General features: G+C 49.2%; 1 protein-coding gene across 5 annotated transcripts in view; it reads left to right on the forward strand.

The window, feature by feature from the left end:
* The window catches only part of Anxa2 (annexin A2), a 248184-nt gene extending 240989 nt beyond the window's left edge, over positions 1-7195 (forward strand). For 4 of the 5 annotated variants that reach the window (XM_050125336.1, XM_050125345.1, XM_050125328.1 and 1 more), the window contains exons 7-13: positions 416-495; positions 1739-1798; positions 3162-3255; positions 4226-4321; positions 4684-4742; positions 6339-6461; positions 6861-7195. In XM_050125336.1, the coding sequence (XP_049981293.1) occupies positions 416-495; positions 1739-1798; positions 3162-3255; positions 4226-4321; positions 4684-4742; positions 6339-6461; positions 6861-6920 (572 nt within the window). In that variant the 3' untranslated portion in view covers positions 6921-7195. Of the gene's footprint in view, positions 1-415; positions 496-1738; positions 1799-3161; positions 3256-4225; positions 4322-4683; positions 4743-5213; positions 5346-6338; positions 6462-6860 lie in introns of those variants that run through there. The other variant, XM_050125349.1, reaches the window with a different exon arrangement.
* The last annotated feature ends 7418 nt before the right edge of the window (positions 7196-14613 follow it).

Raw genomic sequence — 14613 nt, forward strand, 5'->3', positions numbered from 1 at the left:
GTGGCCCACATTATGCACCCGCATCCCAAAGCAGCTGATTCTGTCCTCCTCCTGTGAGGGAGCTGGGGGATAGAACTCAGTTCATCAGATGTGGATCTGATAGGATCTACTAAGCCTCTCCCCAGCATCAGAAACAGTGTTTTAATTAAAAAAAGAGTTCGCTGAATAAAGAGAGCCTGGGGACCCCTGGCTTGACTTCATCTTGTTTGTTGGCACTGACAATCACCCTAACTCTGATCTCTTGGGAGCCAACATCTTTCTAGAGACTTCCTCCTCAGATGGGGACTTAGGAATAGACTGTTTCCACACTAACACAACAACACCTGCTATTTGAAACCTGGTGTGTGAGAGATAGCCGGGGATGGTGGTTGCTGTACCAGTGGGAAGCATTAAGCCAAACGTGCTGTTTCCTCAGTGTACAAGACCGATCTGGAGAAGGACATTGTTTCTGACACATCTGGCGACTTCCGCAAGCTGATGGTCGCCCTTGCAAAGGTTGGTCTCTCAGTCTCTCCCTCCCCCTTTGCTTCTTTCCACGGGGGCAGGCACAGCTCCTTCTTTACTGGGGAGGGAATTAACTAAATCCTCGTGCCTGCTCAGAAATTCCGTTGCGTCCCGTTGCTGCAGAGCTGTCATTTTGTTAATAGGATTTCTTATCCTGCAGAACCGTGTGGACAACTGGACTCCGGGACTAGGGGAGGGGTGGGCAGCTCCCAAGCTCTGGCCTGGATTTCTCGGTTAACCCTCACTGAGTGACTTAAGGAAGGTCACTTTGCCTCTATTTGTGGCCACACCGACCCCGTTAACGTGACCTTACTTCTATCACCTCTCACCTTTTCTGTGTGTGCAAATGTTTGCCCTTGTGGGGCTTTGGAGTGTGTGTGGGCCTCTGTGGGCTCTTTGCTGATGTTGGCACACTAACGTGGATGTAAGGTATGTCTACTATGAATCTCTGGTTCTGGCCAGCGTGCACCTGAGCTCCTGCCTGTCGAGGGGAGCGAGTTCTTCTCTCAGGCAAAAGACTGGGGAGTGTCCTGCAGCCTGGCCCACTCCCATCTCCCTGACAGTGACGGCTCTGTGGCTCTCCTGTCCTCATTTGTCCCTCTCTGGACACCATAGTCCCTGGGCCTTTTTAGAATCCACTTGCATCATTTTGCTTCCTTGCCCAAAGCCCATTGCTGCCACATCCTTCCAGGCCCCCCCCCCCCCCGCCTTTATCCTGGGCACATCCCTGTTCATCTTCATCACTGTGGTTCTGTCCTTTTGCTCTGCGATTCCCTGGGTGGTGCATCACTCACCTGGCAGCCTGTTCCACTTTCTCCTGTCTTGTGCAGAGTGCCCCCACCTGCCACGGTCCTGCTGGCCCCTTATGTGGTTCAGCTGAGGTCCCTTCCTGTTATCCCCAGGCTCGGCGCACTGCTCTCCACAAGAGCGTTCCCTTTGTTTGCATGTCACCTCATCAAGGCACTCTCGGTGGCCATGTGTTCTACCAGGATGCAGAGTTGGAGGGAGAGGCTGAAATGGCTTCCGTTTCTCTGCGGTGTGGCTCAGAATTCTATGAGATGCTTTCTCAGGACTGGGCACCCAGGGGTGGCTACCGATGGTGCCCACCTCCTTCCCGGGCCATCTTGCTCTTCCTTGGCCTTGTCTACACTGCCACGAGAAAACTGTAGGTGGTGTTTGTACACCTAATGCACAAAGAGCTGGGTCTGACGTCTCCACTGTTCTTCTCCTGTAGGGCAGAAGAGCAGAGGATGGTTCCGTCATTGACTACGAACTGATTGACCAGGACGCCCGGGTATGTGCCAAGCCTCTTGGCTGGATTTTACATGGCCTGTGTGTCTGGAAAGGGTTGTATAATAACCATTTGTTCATGTACAATGAATAACCCTAAACTAATATTTATCTCCTCTCGGGTTCCCGGGGTAAGGCATGGGGACTGGATTGGCCGGATCCTTCTGGCTCAAGGTCTTTCCTGAGGCCTTAGACAGAGATGTTGGTCAGGGCTAAGAGTCCCGAGGGTGTGGCTAGGTCAGAGGGATCTTCCCTATGTGGCTCATGAGTGACTGACAGTCAGCAAGAGATGCCAGTATTTCCCTACACAGACCTCCGTGGGGCTGCTTGAATGTCCTAACAGCCTAGCAGCTGGCTTCCCTGAGGGAATGATTCAAGAGGGAGTCAGAAGCCCTCAGGCTTTTATAGCCCAGTCCCAAGTGTCACGACTGGAGCTGTTGTCATACTCTGGTCATTGGAAGTGAGTCCATGAGTCCAGCCCACTGCTGTGGGAGGGGCAATGTTCCCAGCCAGGGAGTAACGGCCGCTTCTAAACCTCACCCCATTTGAGAATATGAGTCTGCTTTCTCGGAACCATACTTACAATGCCAATGTTAATTACTAGATCTGAACCTAGTGCCCTTTGGCTCCTTCAGGCCTTGAGTGCGTGCGTGGGAGTGCTAGGTCCCGACAGTGAACTAGCAGGGAAGATGGAGTAGGCACAAGCAGCATAGGAAGGCTCCCTGCTCAGCTCGGCGGGGACAGGGGGAGGTTGCAGAGGCTTGCCCTTTCCTCCTAAGGCTGATTTAGATAGCTGTGAACTAGGTGTGCCTCGCTTAGAGGACCAACAGTTGGGTTATCTTGTCATAAAAGCTACAGACAAAGCCATGTGCCTCAGCCGGGCGGTGGTGGCGCACGCCTTTAATCCCAGCACTCAGGAGGCAGAGGCAGAGGCAGGCGGATCTCTGTGAGTTCGAGGCCAGCCTGGTCTACAAGAGCTAGTTCCAGGCCAGGAACCAAAAAGCTACGGAGAAACCCTGTCTCGAAAAATAAAAAACAAACAAACAAACAAAAAACCCCCCCAAAAAAACCATGTGCCTCAGTTTTAAAATCCTATATAGTCTGCAGAATACTTCCAGTATGAGAGAGTATGAGAGAGAGCTTTTTAGTAAGTGCTAGAAGTGGCCTTGCCATCTAGGGCGACAGCTCAGGGTTGCCCCTAGAAGCCAAGAGTGAGCACACCTGTTCTAAATAGTGCATGGGGGGGGGGAGGGGGGGAAGGGGGCGGTCACACCCGCTGTGCAGGCTTACATGCTCCCTTGGCACTCTTGAGCAAGGCTTGCTTGGCGGTGTGTGGCTAACTTTTCCTGGTCGCCTGCGTCTCACAGGAGCTCTATGATGCCGGGGTGAAAAGGAAAGGAACCGATGTTCCCAAGTGGATTAGCATCATGACTGAGCGCAGTGTGTGCCACCTCCAGAAAGGTGAGTGTCGTACCAGGGACGCCTCAGTGCCTGGGGGTTCTCGGATGGCATAGGCAGAGGCTACACGGAGGCTTAGTGCTCCCGAAACAAGGCTTGTTCTCCACTTGCCTTCCCAGTTTCTTTTATGAAACTGTTTGGCCTCCTTTCTCATTCTGGACCCTCTGTCCGTAGATACGTTCTATATTCGATGTGTTAATTGTTTTACTCTGTGTGTGTGTGTGTGCTCATGAGTGCATGTTCATATGGATGCACATGTGTGTGGAGTGCGTGTGGGAGCTGGAGGCAAACCTTGGATGTCATACCTCAGGAGCTATTCTTCCTGCTTTGTTTTTGAGTTCATCTGGAGTTAAACCCCGAGGCTACGCAGGCTGGAGATCCCCTGCCATCTGCCGCGGCCTTCCCAGCCCTGGGATCGCAAGCACATACCACTATGCCTGACATTTATTTATTTATTTTATTTATTTATTTTTTAACGTGGGCTTCAGGGGTTGTACACAGGTCCTCATGCTTTCAAGACAAGCATGTTGTGAATGGAGCCTTGCTTAGTCCCTTTCTTATTGGAGGATCATTTGATCTTGCTATGTTTATGAAGTAGAGGGCGTGACTAGCTATGCTGTTTCTCATGACATCTAGATAGATGGGTTCCAGTCAGAGAGGGAGGATGGAGATGATTATGTTCTGTGGCCTGGGCAGAGCCATTAGGGATGGGAGCTAGACCTGGGTCCTCTAGCCAGATGGGGAATTCACTTCTGCTCTACCAGAATGACCTCTGACCCCTGGCATGATATTATGGTCACCTTCAATTTTTTTTTTTGGGGGGGAGGGAGTTGTTTTTGTTTTGTTGTGTGTATATGTGTTGCTTGGTTGTTTTCTTGTTGTTTGTCATGGTGTATAAATATGTAATCCATAAACCGGTCATCAGTGCAGCCTTGACTAGCACTTCTGATATTCCTTATTGCTTTGTTTCCAGTGTTCGAAAGGTACAAGAACTACAGCCCTTATGACATGCTGGAGAGCATCAAGAAGGAGGTCAAAGGAGACCTGGAGAATGCCTTCCTGAACCTGGGTAAGCACGTGTGGTGGCTTTCTGGCACGCCTTGGAGAGCTTTAGAGTCGACTGTAGACAACTGCAGACAGGCTCAGGTTGGCGGAGCAGAGGGTTGCCAGGGAGGCCTGAGTCAGCTGGAGAAGAGAGGGCTGTTACGCGTAAGCTCACATGCACACTGGGTCATCACTGGCCTCCACATCTCATGACTGATGATGCCACAATGGTGTGCGCAGGATTCTGTGTTTTCCTTAGCCGTCTACGTCCTGCATCCGTGTGACAGGCCACTCTGGTCAGTGTCCTGTAACAAGGCCATCATCTCCCTCACTGCAAGAGAGGCCAGCAGCCTCACTCACCCCCGACACTGTCTCTTCTCTCCACAGTCCAGTGCATACAGAACAAGCCCCTGTACTTTGCTGACCGGCTGTACGACTCCATGAAGGTAAGGGCGGCTGGCCCGGAGGCCCTGTTTCCATTTGGCTCAAACTGAGTCTTCTTGACTAGTGTCTAGAGCAGTGGTTCTCAACCTTCCTAATGCTGTGACCTCATGTTATGGTGACCCCCGACTATAGTTATTATCATTGCTGCTTCATAGCTATAATATTGCTACTGATGTGAATTAAAATGTAAACATCTGATATGCAGGATATCTGATATGCGAACCCCAAAGGGGTCTTGACCCACAGGTTGGGACCCACTAATTAAGAGGAAGAGTCCCAGTATCTGACGGGAGCATGCTAATGCTGGGATTGTATATGGCAGGTGAGAAGGCACCGATCCGCTTTCTCCCACTGTTTAAGTATGTGTGGTGCAGCTCCAGAAGGAAGTGTCCCCATAGGAAAGGGTTAGGTGACCAGGTGACCGTGGTGTCTGAGTTGTGGGGCTTTCAGTGATGGCCTCCTGTTATCCCCAGGATAGAAACAAACAGGATGCGCGAGACCATCCACAGGTACTACACACAGCTTGTCAGTTCCCTCCCTTAAGTCCCGACAGGAACCCCTGCGGGGCTTCCGGTTTTTTATCTTCTTGATGAGAAAGGAAGCTGGAGCTCCTGGAGCCTCGGCTAGCATGCAGTCACACGGCAGACCTATAGCTGTGTGTTCTTCCTGCATGAACAGCCTGTTGTTCCTCACACCCTCGTCCTGCCTCGAGTGCTCTGCTTTCCAGGCCTCTGCTTTCCCTCTCTGGAGCACCTCCCTTGTCCATGCAGCCCCTGTGTGGCTCTCCTTGGTTGGTTGGTTTTTTTTTTTTTTTTTTTTTTTTTTTTTTTTTTTTTTGTCACAGATAACGGTTTCCTCAGCACAGGCTAGTCCGTGTATTCACGCAGAGCGGCACAAACAGCATGCTGACTCTTCCTCTCTGCAGCCCTAAGTGTCAGCAGCCCTTTGCTGCATGTGCAAACTCACAGGCTGGCCTTCCGTAAGCACAGAGCTGACTTCTGTGCTGGCTGGAGGGGTGGCTCGGCGGTTAAGAGCACATATTGCTCCCTCGGAGGACCTGAATTTAGTTCCTGGCATTTATTTCAAGCCATTCCTAGGCTCCTATAACTACAGGGGATCTGACGCCCCCTTCTGGCCTCTGTGTGCACTTACATGTATACATATGTGCTCCCCAACCCCTGTATACATACTTAGAAAGTTTAAAAGAAATCTTTAAAAATTCAAATGTGCTTGGAAATCCAAGGGAATAGTTTCCTTTGTGTCTTTAGTCTTGTTACAGCATCAAGAAACACATAAGAGAGGCCAGAGAGATGGCGCAGGCATCGAGAGCTCCTTCTGCTCTTGTAGAGGAGCTGGATTGGCCCCCAGCTCCATGCTGGGCAGCTCACAACCATCTGGGACTCCAGCTCCAGGAGCTGACACTCAAAAGAGGGACACACACACACACACACACACACACACACACACACATTTCAAAAATAGAAATCATTGTATAAAAAGAACAATCACATAAGGGCCAGAAAAACTGTGATAGATGCTGTTTATATAGTGACAACATTGTCAAGAGACTTAACTTGGGTGATCAATTTGACTTTCAGGGCAAGGGGACCCGCGACAAGGTCCTGATTAGAATCATGGTCTCCCGCAGTGAAGTGGACATGTTGAAGATCAGATCTGAATTCAAGAAGAAATATGGCAAATCCCTGTACTACTACATCCAGGTAAAGCCTGTGGCACTGGGCTGACTCCGCCAGGCATGGCGTGTGTGTGTGTGTGTGTGTGTGTGTGTGTGTGTGTGTGTCGGGGAGGTGGTTAGAGAGAACAGTGGCAGAGTGGTGACCTTTCTGTTTTCTCATTTTGTAGAGACCCTGTAGGTGGAGGCCGCTTGTTCATTTTTCCTGGCTGCCCAGCCCTGAAATAATCACTCAGAAACTATAGTATTTGCAATACTGTTTGGCTTAAGTATTTCTAGCTGGGTCTTACATCTTAAATTAACCCGTTCCTATTGTTTTCTGTTTTACCCCGAGGCCCGTGGCACCCCAAGGCTATGGCAGGCTGCCCGGGAGTCTGTTCTTTTTTTCTCACATTGCCATTCTTTTTCTCTTTCTGGCCACTCGTAGCAAGACACCAAGGGCGACTACCAGAAGGCCCTGCTGTACCTGTGCGGCGGAGACGACTGAGGGACCGGCACAGTGGGTCACCCAGAAGTGGCCGTACTTCCGCCCCCACCCGATGTTCTAGAGACCTGGAGCTCCTCCCTGTGACGATGACAGCAGAGTCCCAGACCCCGTCCCCCACCCTGGCTGCCTTAGTATAGCCTGGCTTTCCCTTCATTCTTTCCTTTATGCCAAAGAGATGAACATTCCAGGGAGTTGGCTGTACCGTCTGTGACAGGAGACACTTCACCTCTTAAGTACTGTGTCGTGAATAAACCGTTTTTACTTTAGAAACAACACCGCTGCCTTTGCTTCCATGCATGCTTGGGTTTCGATGGTTCACCCAGGGACGCTGCCCCTCCTAGGGGAAGAAAGTTCTAGAACTGAGCTCTCTCCTCTGGTAGCCACAACACAGATGTGACTTTTAAAGGAAGAGTCAGAAATTATACACAGTCCAAAACTGAGTTCTTAGGCGAGGTCTCTAGCACTCACCTGGTTCTGCGTGTGCTTCTCCTTGGGGGAAAACAATGTTTGATTCCCACAGATCAGCACTGACCACGCACCAATGACATGATTCCATGCCAGGGTAACTTGGTGAACCACTGAGCTTCATTAGGGCTGCTTAAGAGAACATCTTACTGACAGAGGCTTCATCAGCGAGGCAAATGTCCCTCCCAGTATCAGTTATTTGTCTTATATATCCTCAGGTGGGCATACACGTCCCCCCCACACACCCAGCAACACACCAATGATGTGTACATCATAGGGTGGGGTCCACAAGCCCCTCCCTGCTACCTGGTGGACTGATACTGAGTAAAGCATCATAGATGCTGAGAGTTCAGGTGAGCAAAGGCCCAGCCATGTTTGGAAGACAGTGTCCTACAACACAGGTGTACCTGAGCCCTGGGTTGGATTCCTAGCAACACAATGAAGAAACAACCACTCCGGTTACTCTGTCCGTATTTCCAAAGCTTAGTACCCACTTCTGGTGGAAACAGGACATCTTCACTCTAATGGAAGTGTCTTTGGGGTCACTCCACACACCTACAGGTGAGAGGGCCAGGAGGGCAAGGTCTCCGTGAAGTAGTTGAAAGCAGGTATCTGAGGTGGCCACAAACTGGGGAGAAGTCTGAGGTGGAGTGGGATATTCTGGTCTTTTTTTGGTTGTTGTGGTAGGTTTGTTTGTTTGGTTTTTGCTATTTTTGAGGGATTTGGTTTATGTTTAGGTGTATGTGCGTGTACCTGTGTGGATGTAAGTGTGAATGCAGGTGCCTGAAGAGGCCAGAAGAGGGCGTCAGCTCCCCTGGAACTGGAGGTCCAGGCACTTGGGAGCCATCTGGTGTAGATGCCGGGAACTGAACTCAGGTCCTCAGCAAAAGCAGCACGTGCTCTTACCCTCTGAGCCACCTCTCCAATCCTCTCATCATTTGTTTGTTTATTTATTTATTTTAAAGTCTCTAGTAGTTCAGGAAGCCTCGTTTGTTTTCAGACTCCCTCTGCCTTCAATTCCCAAGTGCTGGGATTACAGGCGTGCGCCACCATGCCTGTTGTACGCAATGATGGGGATTGAACCCAGGGCTTCATACATGCTAGTAGGCACTCTCCTAATGAGCTGAATCCCCAGCCTGGATCCTGTCTGTAGCCAATGTTGCCAAATATCATTGGAAGTCATTAGACTTATAAAAAGAAATTGTGTTCAATGACAACCTTGAGAGTCTGCCTGGCAGTGAGCTGGGGTGCAGCAAGCATGCTTTTCCAGCAAGGCTAGGCTAGTTAGAGTAGATTGGGAGCACATGGAGGAAGGAGCTGTCTTTCTGGGAAGGACTGGGGTAGATGATAGCAAGAAGGAAACATTTGGTCTGGGTCCTAAAGTCTTTGGTGAGGCTTTACAGCTAGGAGGAGGCCCTCCATACAGATTCCAGGGGCCCATCCATTGATGGACAGGCCATTCATACAACTGGCAAAAGGCCCAACTGCAACCCAATAAATGGTTCGCTTCTGTTACCGCTTGATAAAGTCAATGCCACAGAGACTGGGTGACAGCAGAGTAAGCTTTATTCAGATGGCCGAGGAATGGGAGAGCCCGAGCCTGTACTGGCACAGCAGTCTCGGCTCCGGGGGATGGATTTACAGAGGCAGGGGGGAAGAATGAATACTCATGTCTGGCCCTTCCCCAGTATTAGGGTCCTCTAGAGGGACAGAACTGATAGAATGAATTTTTGTTTAAAAAAAATAAGTAAATATATTTAAAGATTTATTAAATAATCTTACACAACAGAGTTAAAATAGTCCAACAGATGTCTTCACTTGTAAGGTCCAAAACCTGGTAGTTGTTCAGTCTACAGGTCTGGGTGCCTCAGCAGACCCAATACGGCACTAGAGGCCCGGAGGGTCCCTGAAGAGCCCCTGGTCATCAGCTGGAAGTCTGGAAAAACGGGTTGTAGTGTCAGCGAAGGGACCATCATCATCACCATCATCAGCTGGCTCTAGATCAGTGAAGGGACCAACAGCAGCAGCATCCCCATCACTATCAGCAACATTATCAACATCATCATCAGCAGCAGCAGCAGCAGCAACATCACCACCACCATCATCACCAGCAGCAGCCACTGAGGCATGGCATAAACTAACTCTAGAAAGACCAAGCAGCCAAAAGCTGATAACTTTCCTTCTTCTCTGTCCTTTCCGGTCTGGGCTGCTACCGGAAGGTGCTGCCCACAAGGGGGGACCTTCTCACACTAATAAAACCAATCAAGAGACTCCCCAATGGATTCTAACAGGTCAGCCTGGTACAGATGGTTTCTAAATTGATGCTCCTGCTCAGCTGAGTCCAAGTAGTGGCAAGTTGACATTTAAAACCAACCGTGTACCCCCAAACTGGGTATGGTGGCTCCATGCATGCTAAACACTCTACCTGCTGCACCACGGAGCCAACCACCCACCGACTGACTTATCTCCATTATTTCTTAATGCTACCTCTTTGTGCTTCTGTTGTGGCTTTGTGCTTTCATTTATGGAGGCTTGGGAGTGTCTACAGCCCAATGGTTAAGGTCCAGCAGAGACCAGTGTGAAGACATTTGCATTCCTGGCACCTATGGGACCTCTGCAGGTCTCAGTGAGAGATCAATAATTTTGGGAAGAGTGGCCTGAGAGTCCCTGGAAAGTAACCTAGGTAACTGTTGTCATAGCCAGCCCGCTCTCTACACAAGATAGGGGGAGGAAAGTGATGTATGGTCTAGCTGCGTGGCCTTCAACACCGATGGCTTTCTAAGATTAGTTTTTAAGCTTTTATAGGTCTATATTGTTTGTTGAACATCCTCTTTCTCACAACTCCTCCATCCCACTGCCTCCTCCCTCTCCCATCGACCTTCTTTCCCCCCTAAACAGTTTTATATCTACTTTCATTTAATATGTGCACACATGCTTTTTTGTGAATGTATAAAATCTAGGAGCCACAAACGAGAGAAAATCGTCACTGTTTAAGTGGGGAAAAAAAGGAACGTGTCTTTTCTCAGACTGGCTTGGTTCACCTAAGGTGATGATATCCACTTCTTTCATGTTCCTGCAAATGGCATGACTTTGTTCTCTTTTTATGGCTGGGGGAAAAAAAACCACTGTGTATGTAAAACCACATTTCCTTAGCCATTCTTCTATTTCTGGGGACCTAGGTTAATTCTATAATATCCTCACCGTCACTAGTACTGGGGTCAATGCTGATGGGAAAGTATTTCTGGGACACATTGACTCAGAGTTTTTTGGGTGAACACCCAAGAGAGGCATAACAGGGGACATGGAAGATCTGTTGTTACAATGAGGATTCATTGTATTCCTGTCCCTACCCCGCTCCTCCATCTAGGTAGCTAGGGTCTTCCCTGGAGCCCATGGTCTCTGGCAGGTCCTTGCGTAAATGGACTGTGTAAGATGAGCATGTGTGTTTTTATAGCAACACCAGTACTCACACATGTAAACACCCTGGGTCTTCCTGGCTCAAGGTCCTATTGAGAGCAGCTTATTGCCCCCAAACAGAAGGTGCCCCCCCTTCCAAGTCCCTCACTGTACTTTCCTACCAGGGCCACCTGTCTGTCAAAGGGTGTGTTCAACAGTCTACAGGTAACAGCCAGGCACAGAATGTGTGTGTGACGTGAGCTGTGGACAGAAGCAGGAAGTCTGGAAATATGGACATCACCTGCTCCGCTCCAGGAATTCAAGTGCAATTAAAGCAATGACAGCAGCTGCAACTCTGCCGAGAAAACTAAATGCAACTGTGAACTGACTGGCTTGCACTGTGACCCTTGGGCAAACTGGAGATGGAAATTCAGATGGAGCGTGGCTCCTGGGTCATGGGGAGCCCATAAAACACCTCTAAGGCCACTAAGATATCTAAGCAATAACAGGTTACACAGACCTAAGCTGTGTGATCAAATAATCTCCCCGCACATTAGAACCAGAGCCCAGAATCCCCAAATCCCCTCCTTTGTGTGCTTAGGGGCAGAGTTCAAGGAAATGCATAAAAAGCGGGACCTCTCTCTTTAACCCCAAATTATTGTGCTGAATTGTGAGTTGAGAGGGCGGGGCAGAGGCTGCCATGGCAGTGATTGCGCCCAAGTGTGCAGCTCACTCTAGTCTCTCCAGAAAATGAGCTTCAGGCTGCGGGGATGTGGGAGTGGGGGATGAGGCCACAGGATGAAGAGAAGGCTAGACTCAGAGGAACCGCAATAGCATGGCCTCTAGTCTGCCAGCCCTGACCCTTCTGCAGGTGTGAGGGAAACTCCAAAAGGCAGACTGACTAGGAAGGGCTCCCGGGAACTGGTGGAAACCTGCTGTGAGCTGTGGTTGTCTGGTGTCTTCCAAAATCCACACTCAAGGCTGCTGGAATTCTCTCTCCATGTCTTCTGTTCCCTTCAGTCAATGCGCCCAAAACAAAGCATCTTTTGAAGCAAAAACCACTGTCTGGAGACTGGAATACTTTCTTAAGCAATTTCATTTTGCAAAGACACGGGGAAAGAGGTCAGGTAGTGTCTTAGCAAGGTTTCTATTGCGGCGACATAACAGGATGATCAAAAAGCAAGTTGGGGAGGAAAGGGTTTATTCGGCTTACACTTCCACATTCCTGTTCATCACTGGAGGAAGTCAGGACAGGAACTCAAACAGGGCGGGACCCTGGAGGCAGGAGCTGAAGCAGAGGCTATGGAGGCTTGCTGCTTACCGACTTGCTTCCCCTGGCTTGCTCAGTCTGCTTTCTTATAGAACGCAGGACCCAGACCCAGGGACTGCACCACCCACAATGGGCTAGGCCCTTCTCCCGGGATCACTGATTGAGAAAATGCCTTACAGCTGGGTCTCATGGAGGCATTTGCTCAACTGAGGCTCCTTCCTCTCTGAGGACTCTAGCTTGTGTCAAGTTGACACACAAAGTCAGCCAGTACAAGTAAGTTTTAGAATTTTGTCAGCTGATCACGACAAAAATTTAATTTTATTATTTAAAGCATGAATGGCAATGGACATACCACACGACCGTGGAAACCATGCTGTGCTCTGATCGTGTGAGTACATGAGGTTTTTTCCCCCCCTAACCTATGTGTGGGCCAGAGATGTCATGTTGTATAACTTAACATGCTCTGCACATTGAAATCCATGTACATATACGCACAACCCGAGTGTCCAGACACATTGGGTCTGTACTGTAACTCCCAAGGTGTGTGTGTATGCTAGGTTTCTTTTTCTAGGAACTAGGCTTCCAGATTCAAAAGCAAGAAAGCAGAGCAAAGGATGGGCCTCAACTGGTAGGTGACTGCCTAGCCTTCACAAAGCCCTGGGCTTAATTCCTAGCACTGTGCACACTGGGCATGGTTGTGCGCACACGTCGTCAGCACTTAGAAGGTGGGAGCAGGAGGATTACAACGTCAAGATTATTGTTAGCCTCATGGAGAGTTCGAGGTGAGCCTGGGCTAAACATTAAATAAAATAATAAAATAAGATAAATAAAAAGTAAGAGATAAATCTTAACTTGCAGCTGATGGGGAAACCTCAAAGATCCCACTCCCCTTGGCTTCTTGATCACTGGGCAATGGGCAAATGCTGATATGTAAGAATCTTACACATCTCAGAACATGGAGCTCCAAGCCTGAAAATTTTTAGTAGCGGTAGCTAAAGCAGGGGAGACCAGGCTTACAAAGTAGATAGCTACATTTAGCAAGAATTTTTTTTTTTTGTTTTTGCCGATGCAAAAGCATGAGGATTTTATTAATTCTGTCATGACAGGGTCCCCAGCATTTGGGAAGCTGAGAGACCTCGAATAGCTGGTACAGTCTACTTTTTTTTTAAAATTTATTTCCTTATTAATTAATTAAAGATTTCTGTCTCTTCCCCACTGCCGCCTCCTTTTTCCCTCCCCCTTCCCCAATCAAGTCCCCCTCCCTCGTCACCCAAAGAGCAATCAGGGTTCCCTGCCCTGTGGGAAGTCCAAGGACCTCCCACCTCCATCCAGGTCTAGTAAGGTGAGCATCCAAACTGCCTAGGCTCCCACAAAACCAATTGGTGCAGTAGAAATAAGCTATATATCAAGCCATAGGGAGAAGCCTGAACACTCGAGTCTTTGGAAGGCTCAAGACCAACTCAAAATCATTTTTGGGAAAATGATTTTCCCAACTTTAAGAAAAATGTTTTGAGGACAAAAAAATCCTTTGAGTTGGTCTTGAGCCTTCCAAAGACTCGAGTGTTCAGGCTTCTCCCTATGGCTTGATATATAGCTTATTTCTTTTTCTATCAATGACCAAAATAAAGACTCTGGTGCAAAGGAGAAGGGGAGGGGGATAAAAGGGGAGGGGATAAAAGGGGAGGGAAAGGAAGAAGGGAAGGGAGTGCTTTGAACCATCCCATAGCAATGAGGCAGAGCAGGCTATAGCCATCAAGTCCTAGCTGCTCGTTCTGTTGATTGAGAAGAGCCTGTAGCCTGATTTCTTTCACCCGCGTACGTTTGAGCAAGCAAAGTTTATAGAGATGACTTATCTCATTATGTTAGGAGGGTGACGTGCTATCTCAGCATCTATAAGCAATCTGAACCGACGTTGTCTCGTGAAGAAAAGCTTTTGTAAATACATGCGAAAGACGCCATCTCGTCAGGCGTTAAGTCGGAGGTGTCCTGGAAAAAAAAATATTACATTTGTGCATTCAATTAGCTTGAGTGTGGCTGGAATTTTGTCTGTGGAAGGCAGCATTTCTGCAGAAAGACTGAAGCATCCCCTATGTCAGCAGGTTTCCTGTGAGAGGGGAGCGCACTCTCCCCCTCCAGTGCCCTCTTTTGCATTTGTGCTGGTCCCAGCCGTGCATCCTAATCAGAATGCTCAGCCTAGCTCTTCACACTAGAGTGAGGGGCTGAGCGAGCCAGCAGCACTTTCCACAGCATCCTGGCTACACATGGGTGGGGAGAGCCTCCTGCTCCGAAAGTCAGGTTGAGTTCTGAGCCAAATTAGGGCATGGTCCAGAATGGGTGTGAGTCCCCTCAAACTCCCTCCTGGACGATCTCTGGTGACCTTTCAGGGTCATCAGGATGCTGTTTAAACCTCGGATGCTGGGCACGGTGATACACATCTCAAATCCCAGCACTCAGGCAGGAGTTTCTGAGAGCCAGGGCAGCCTGGGCTATATAGTGAGTTCCAGGACAGCCTGCACTACAGTGAGACTCTGACTCAAAAACCAACAAAAAGGGGAGGAGCTG

Source organism: Alexandromys fortis, unplaced genomic scaffold (assembly GCF_014885135.2).
Source record: "Alexandromys fortis isolate MF-2015 unplaced genomic scaffold, M_Fortis_MF-2015_v1.1 scaffold_22, whole genome shotgun sequence".
Classification (NCBI taxonomy): Eukaryota; Metazoa; Chordata; class Mammalia; order Rodentia; family Cricetidae; genus Alexandromys; species Alexandromys fortis.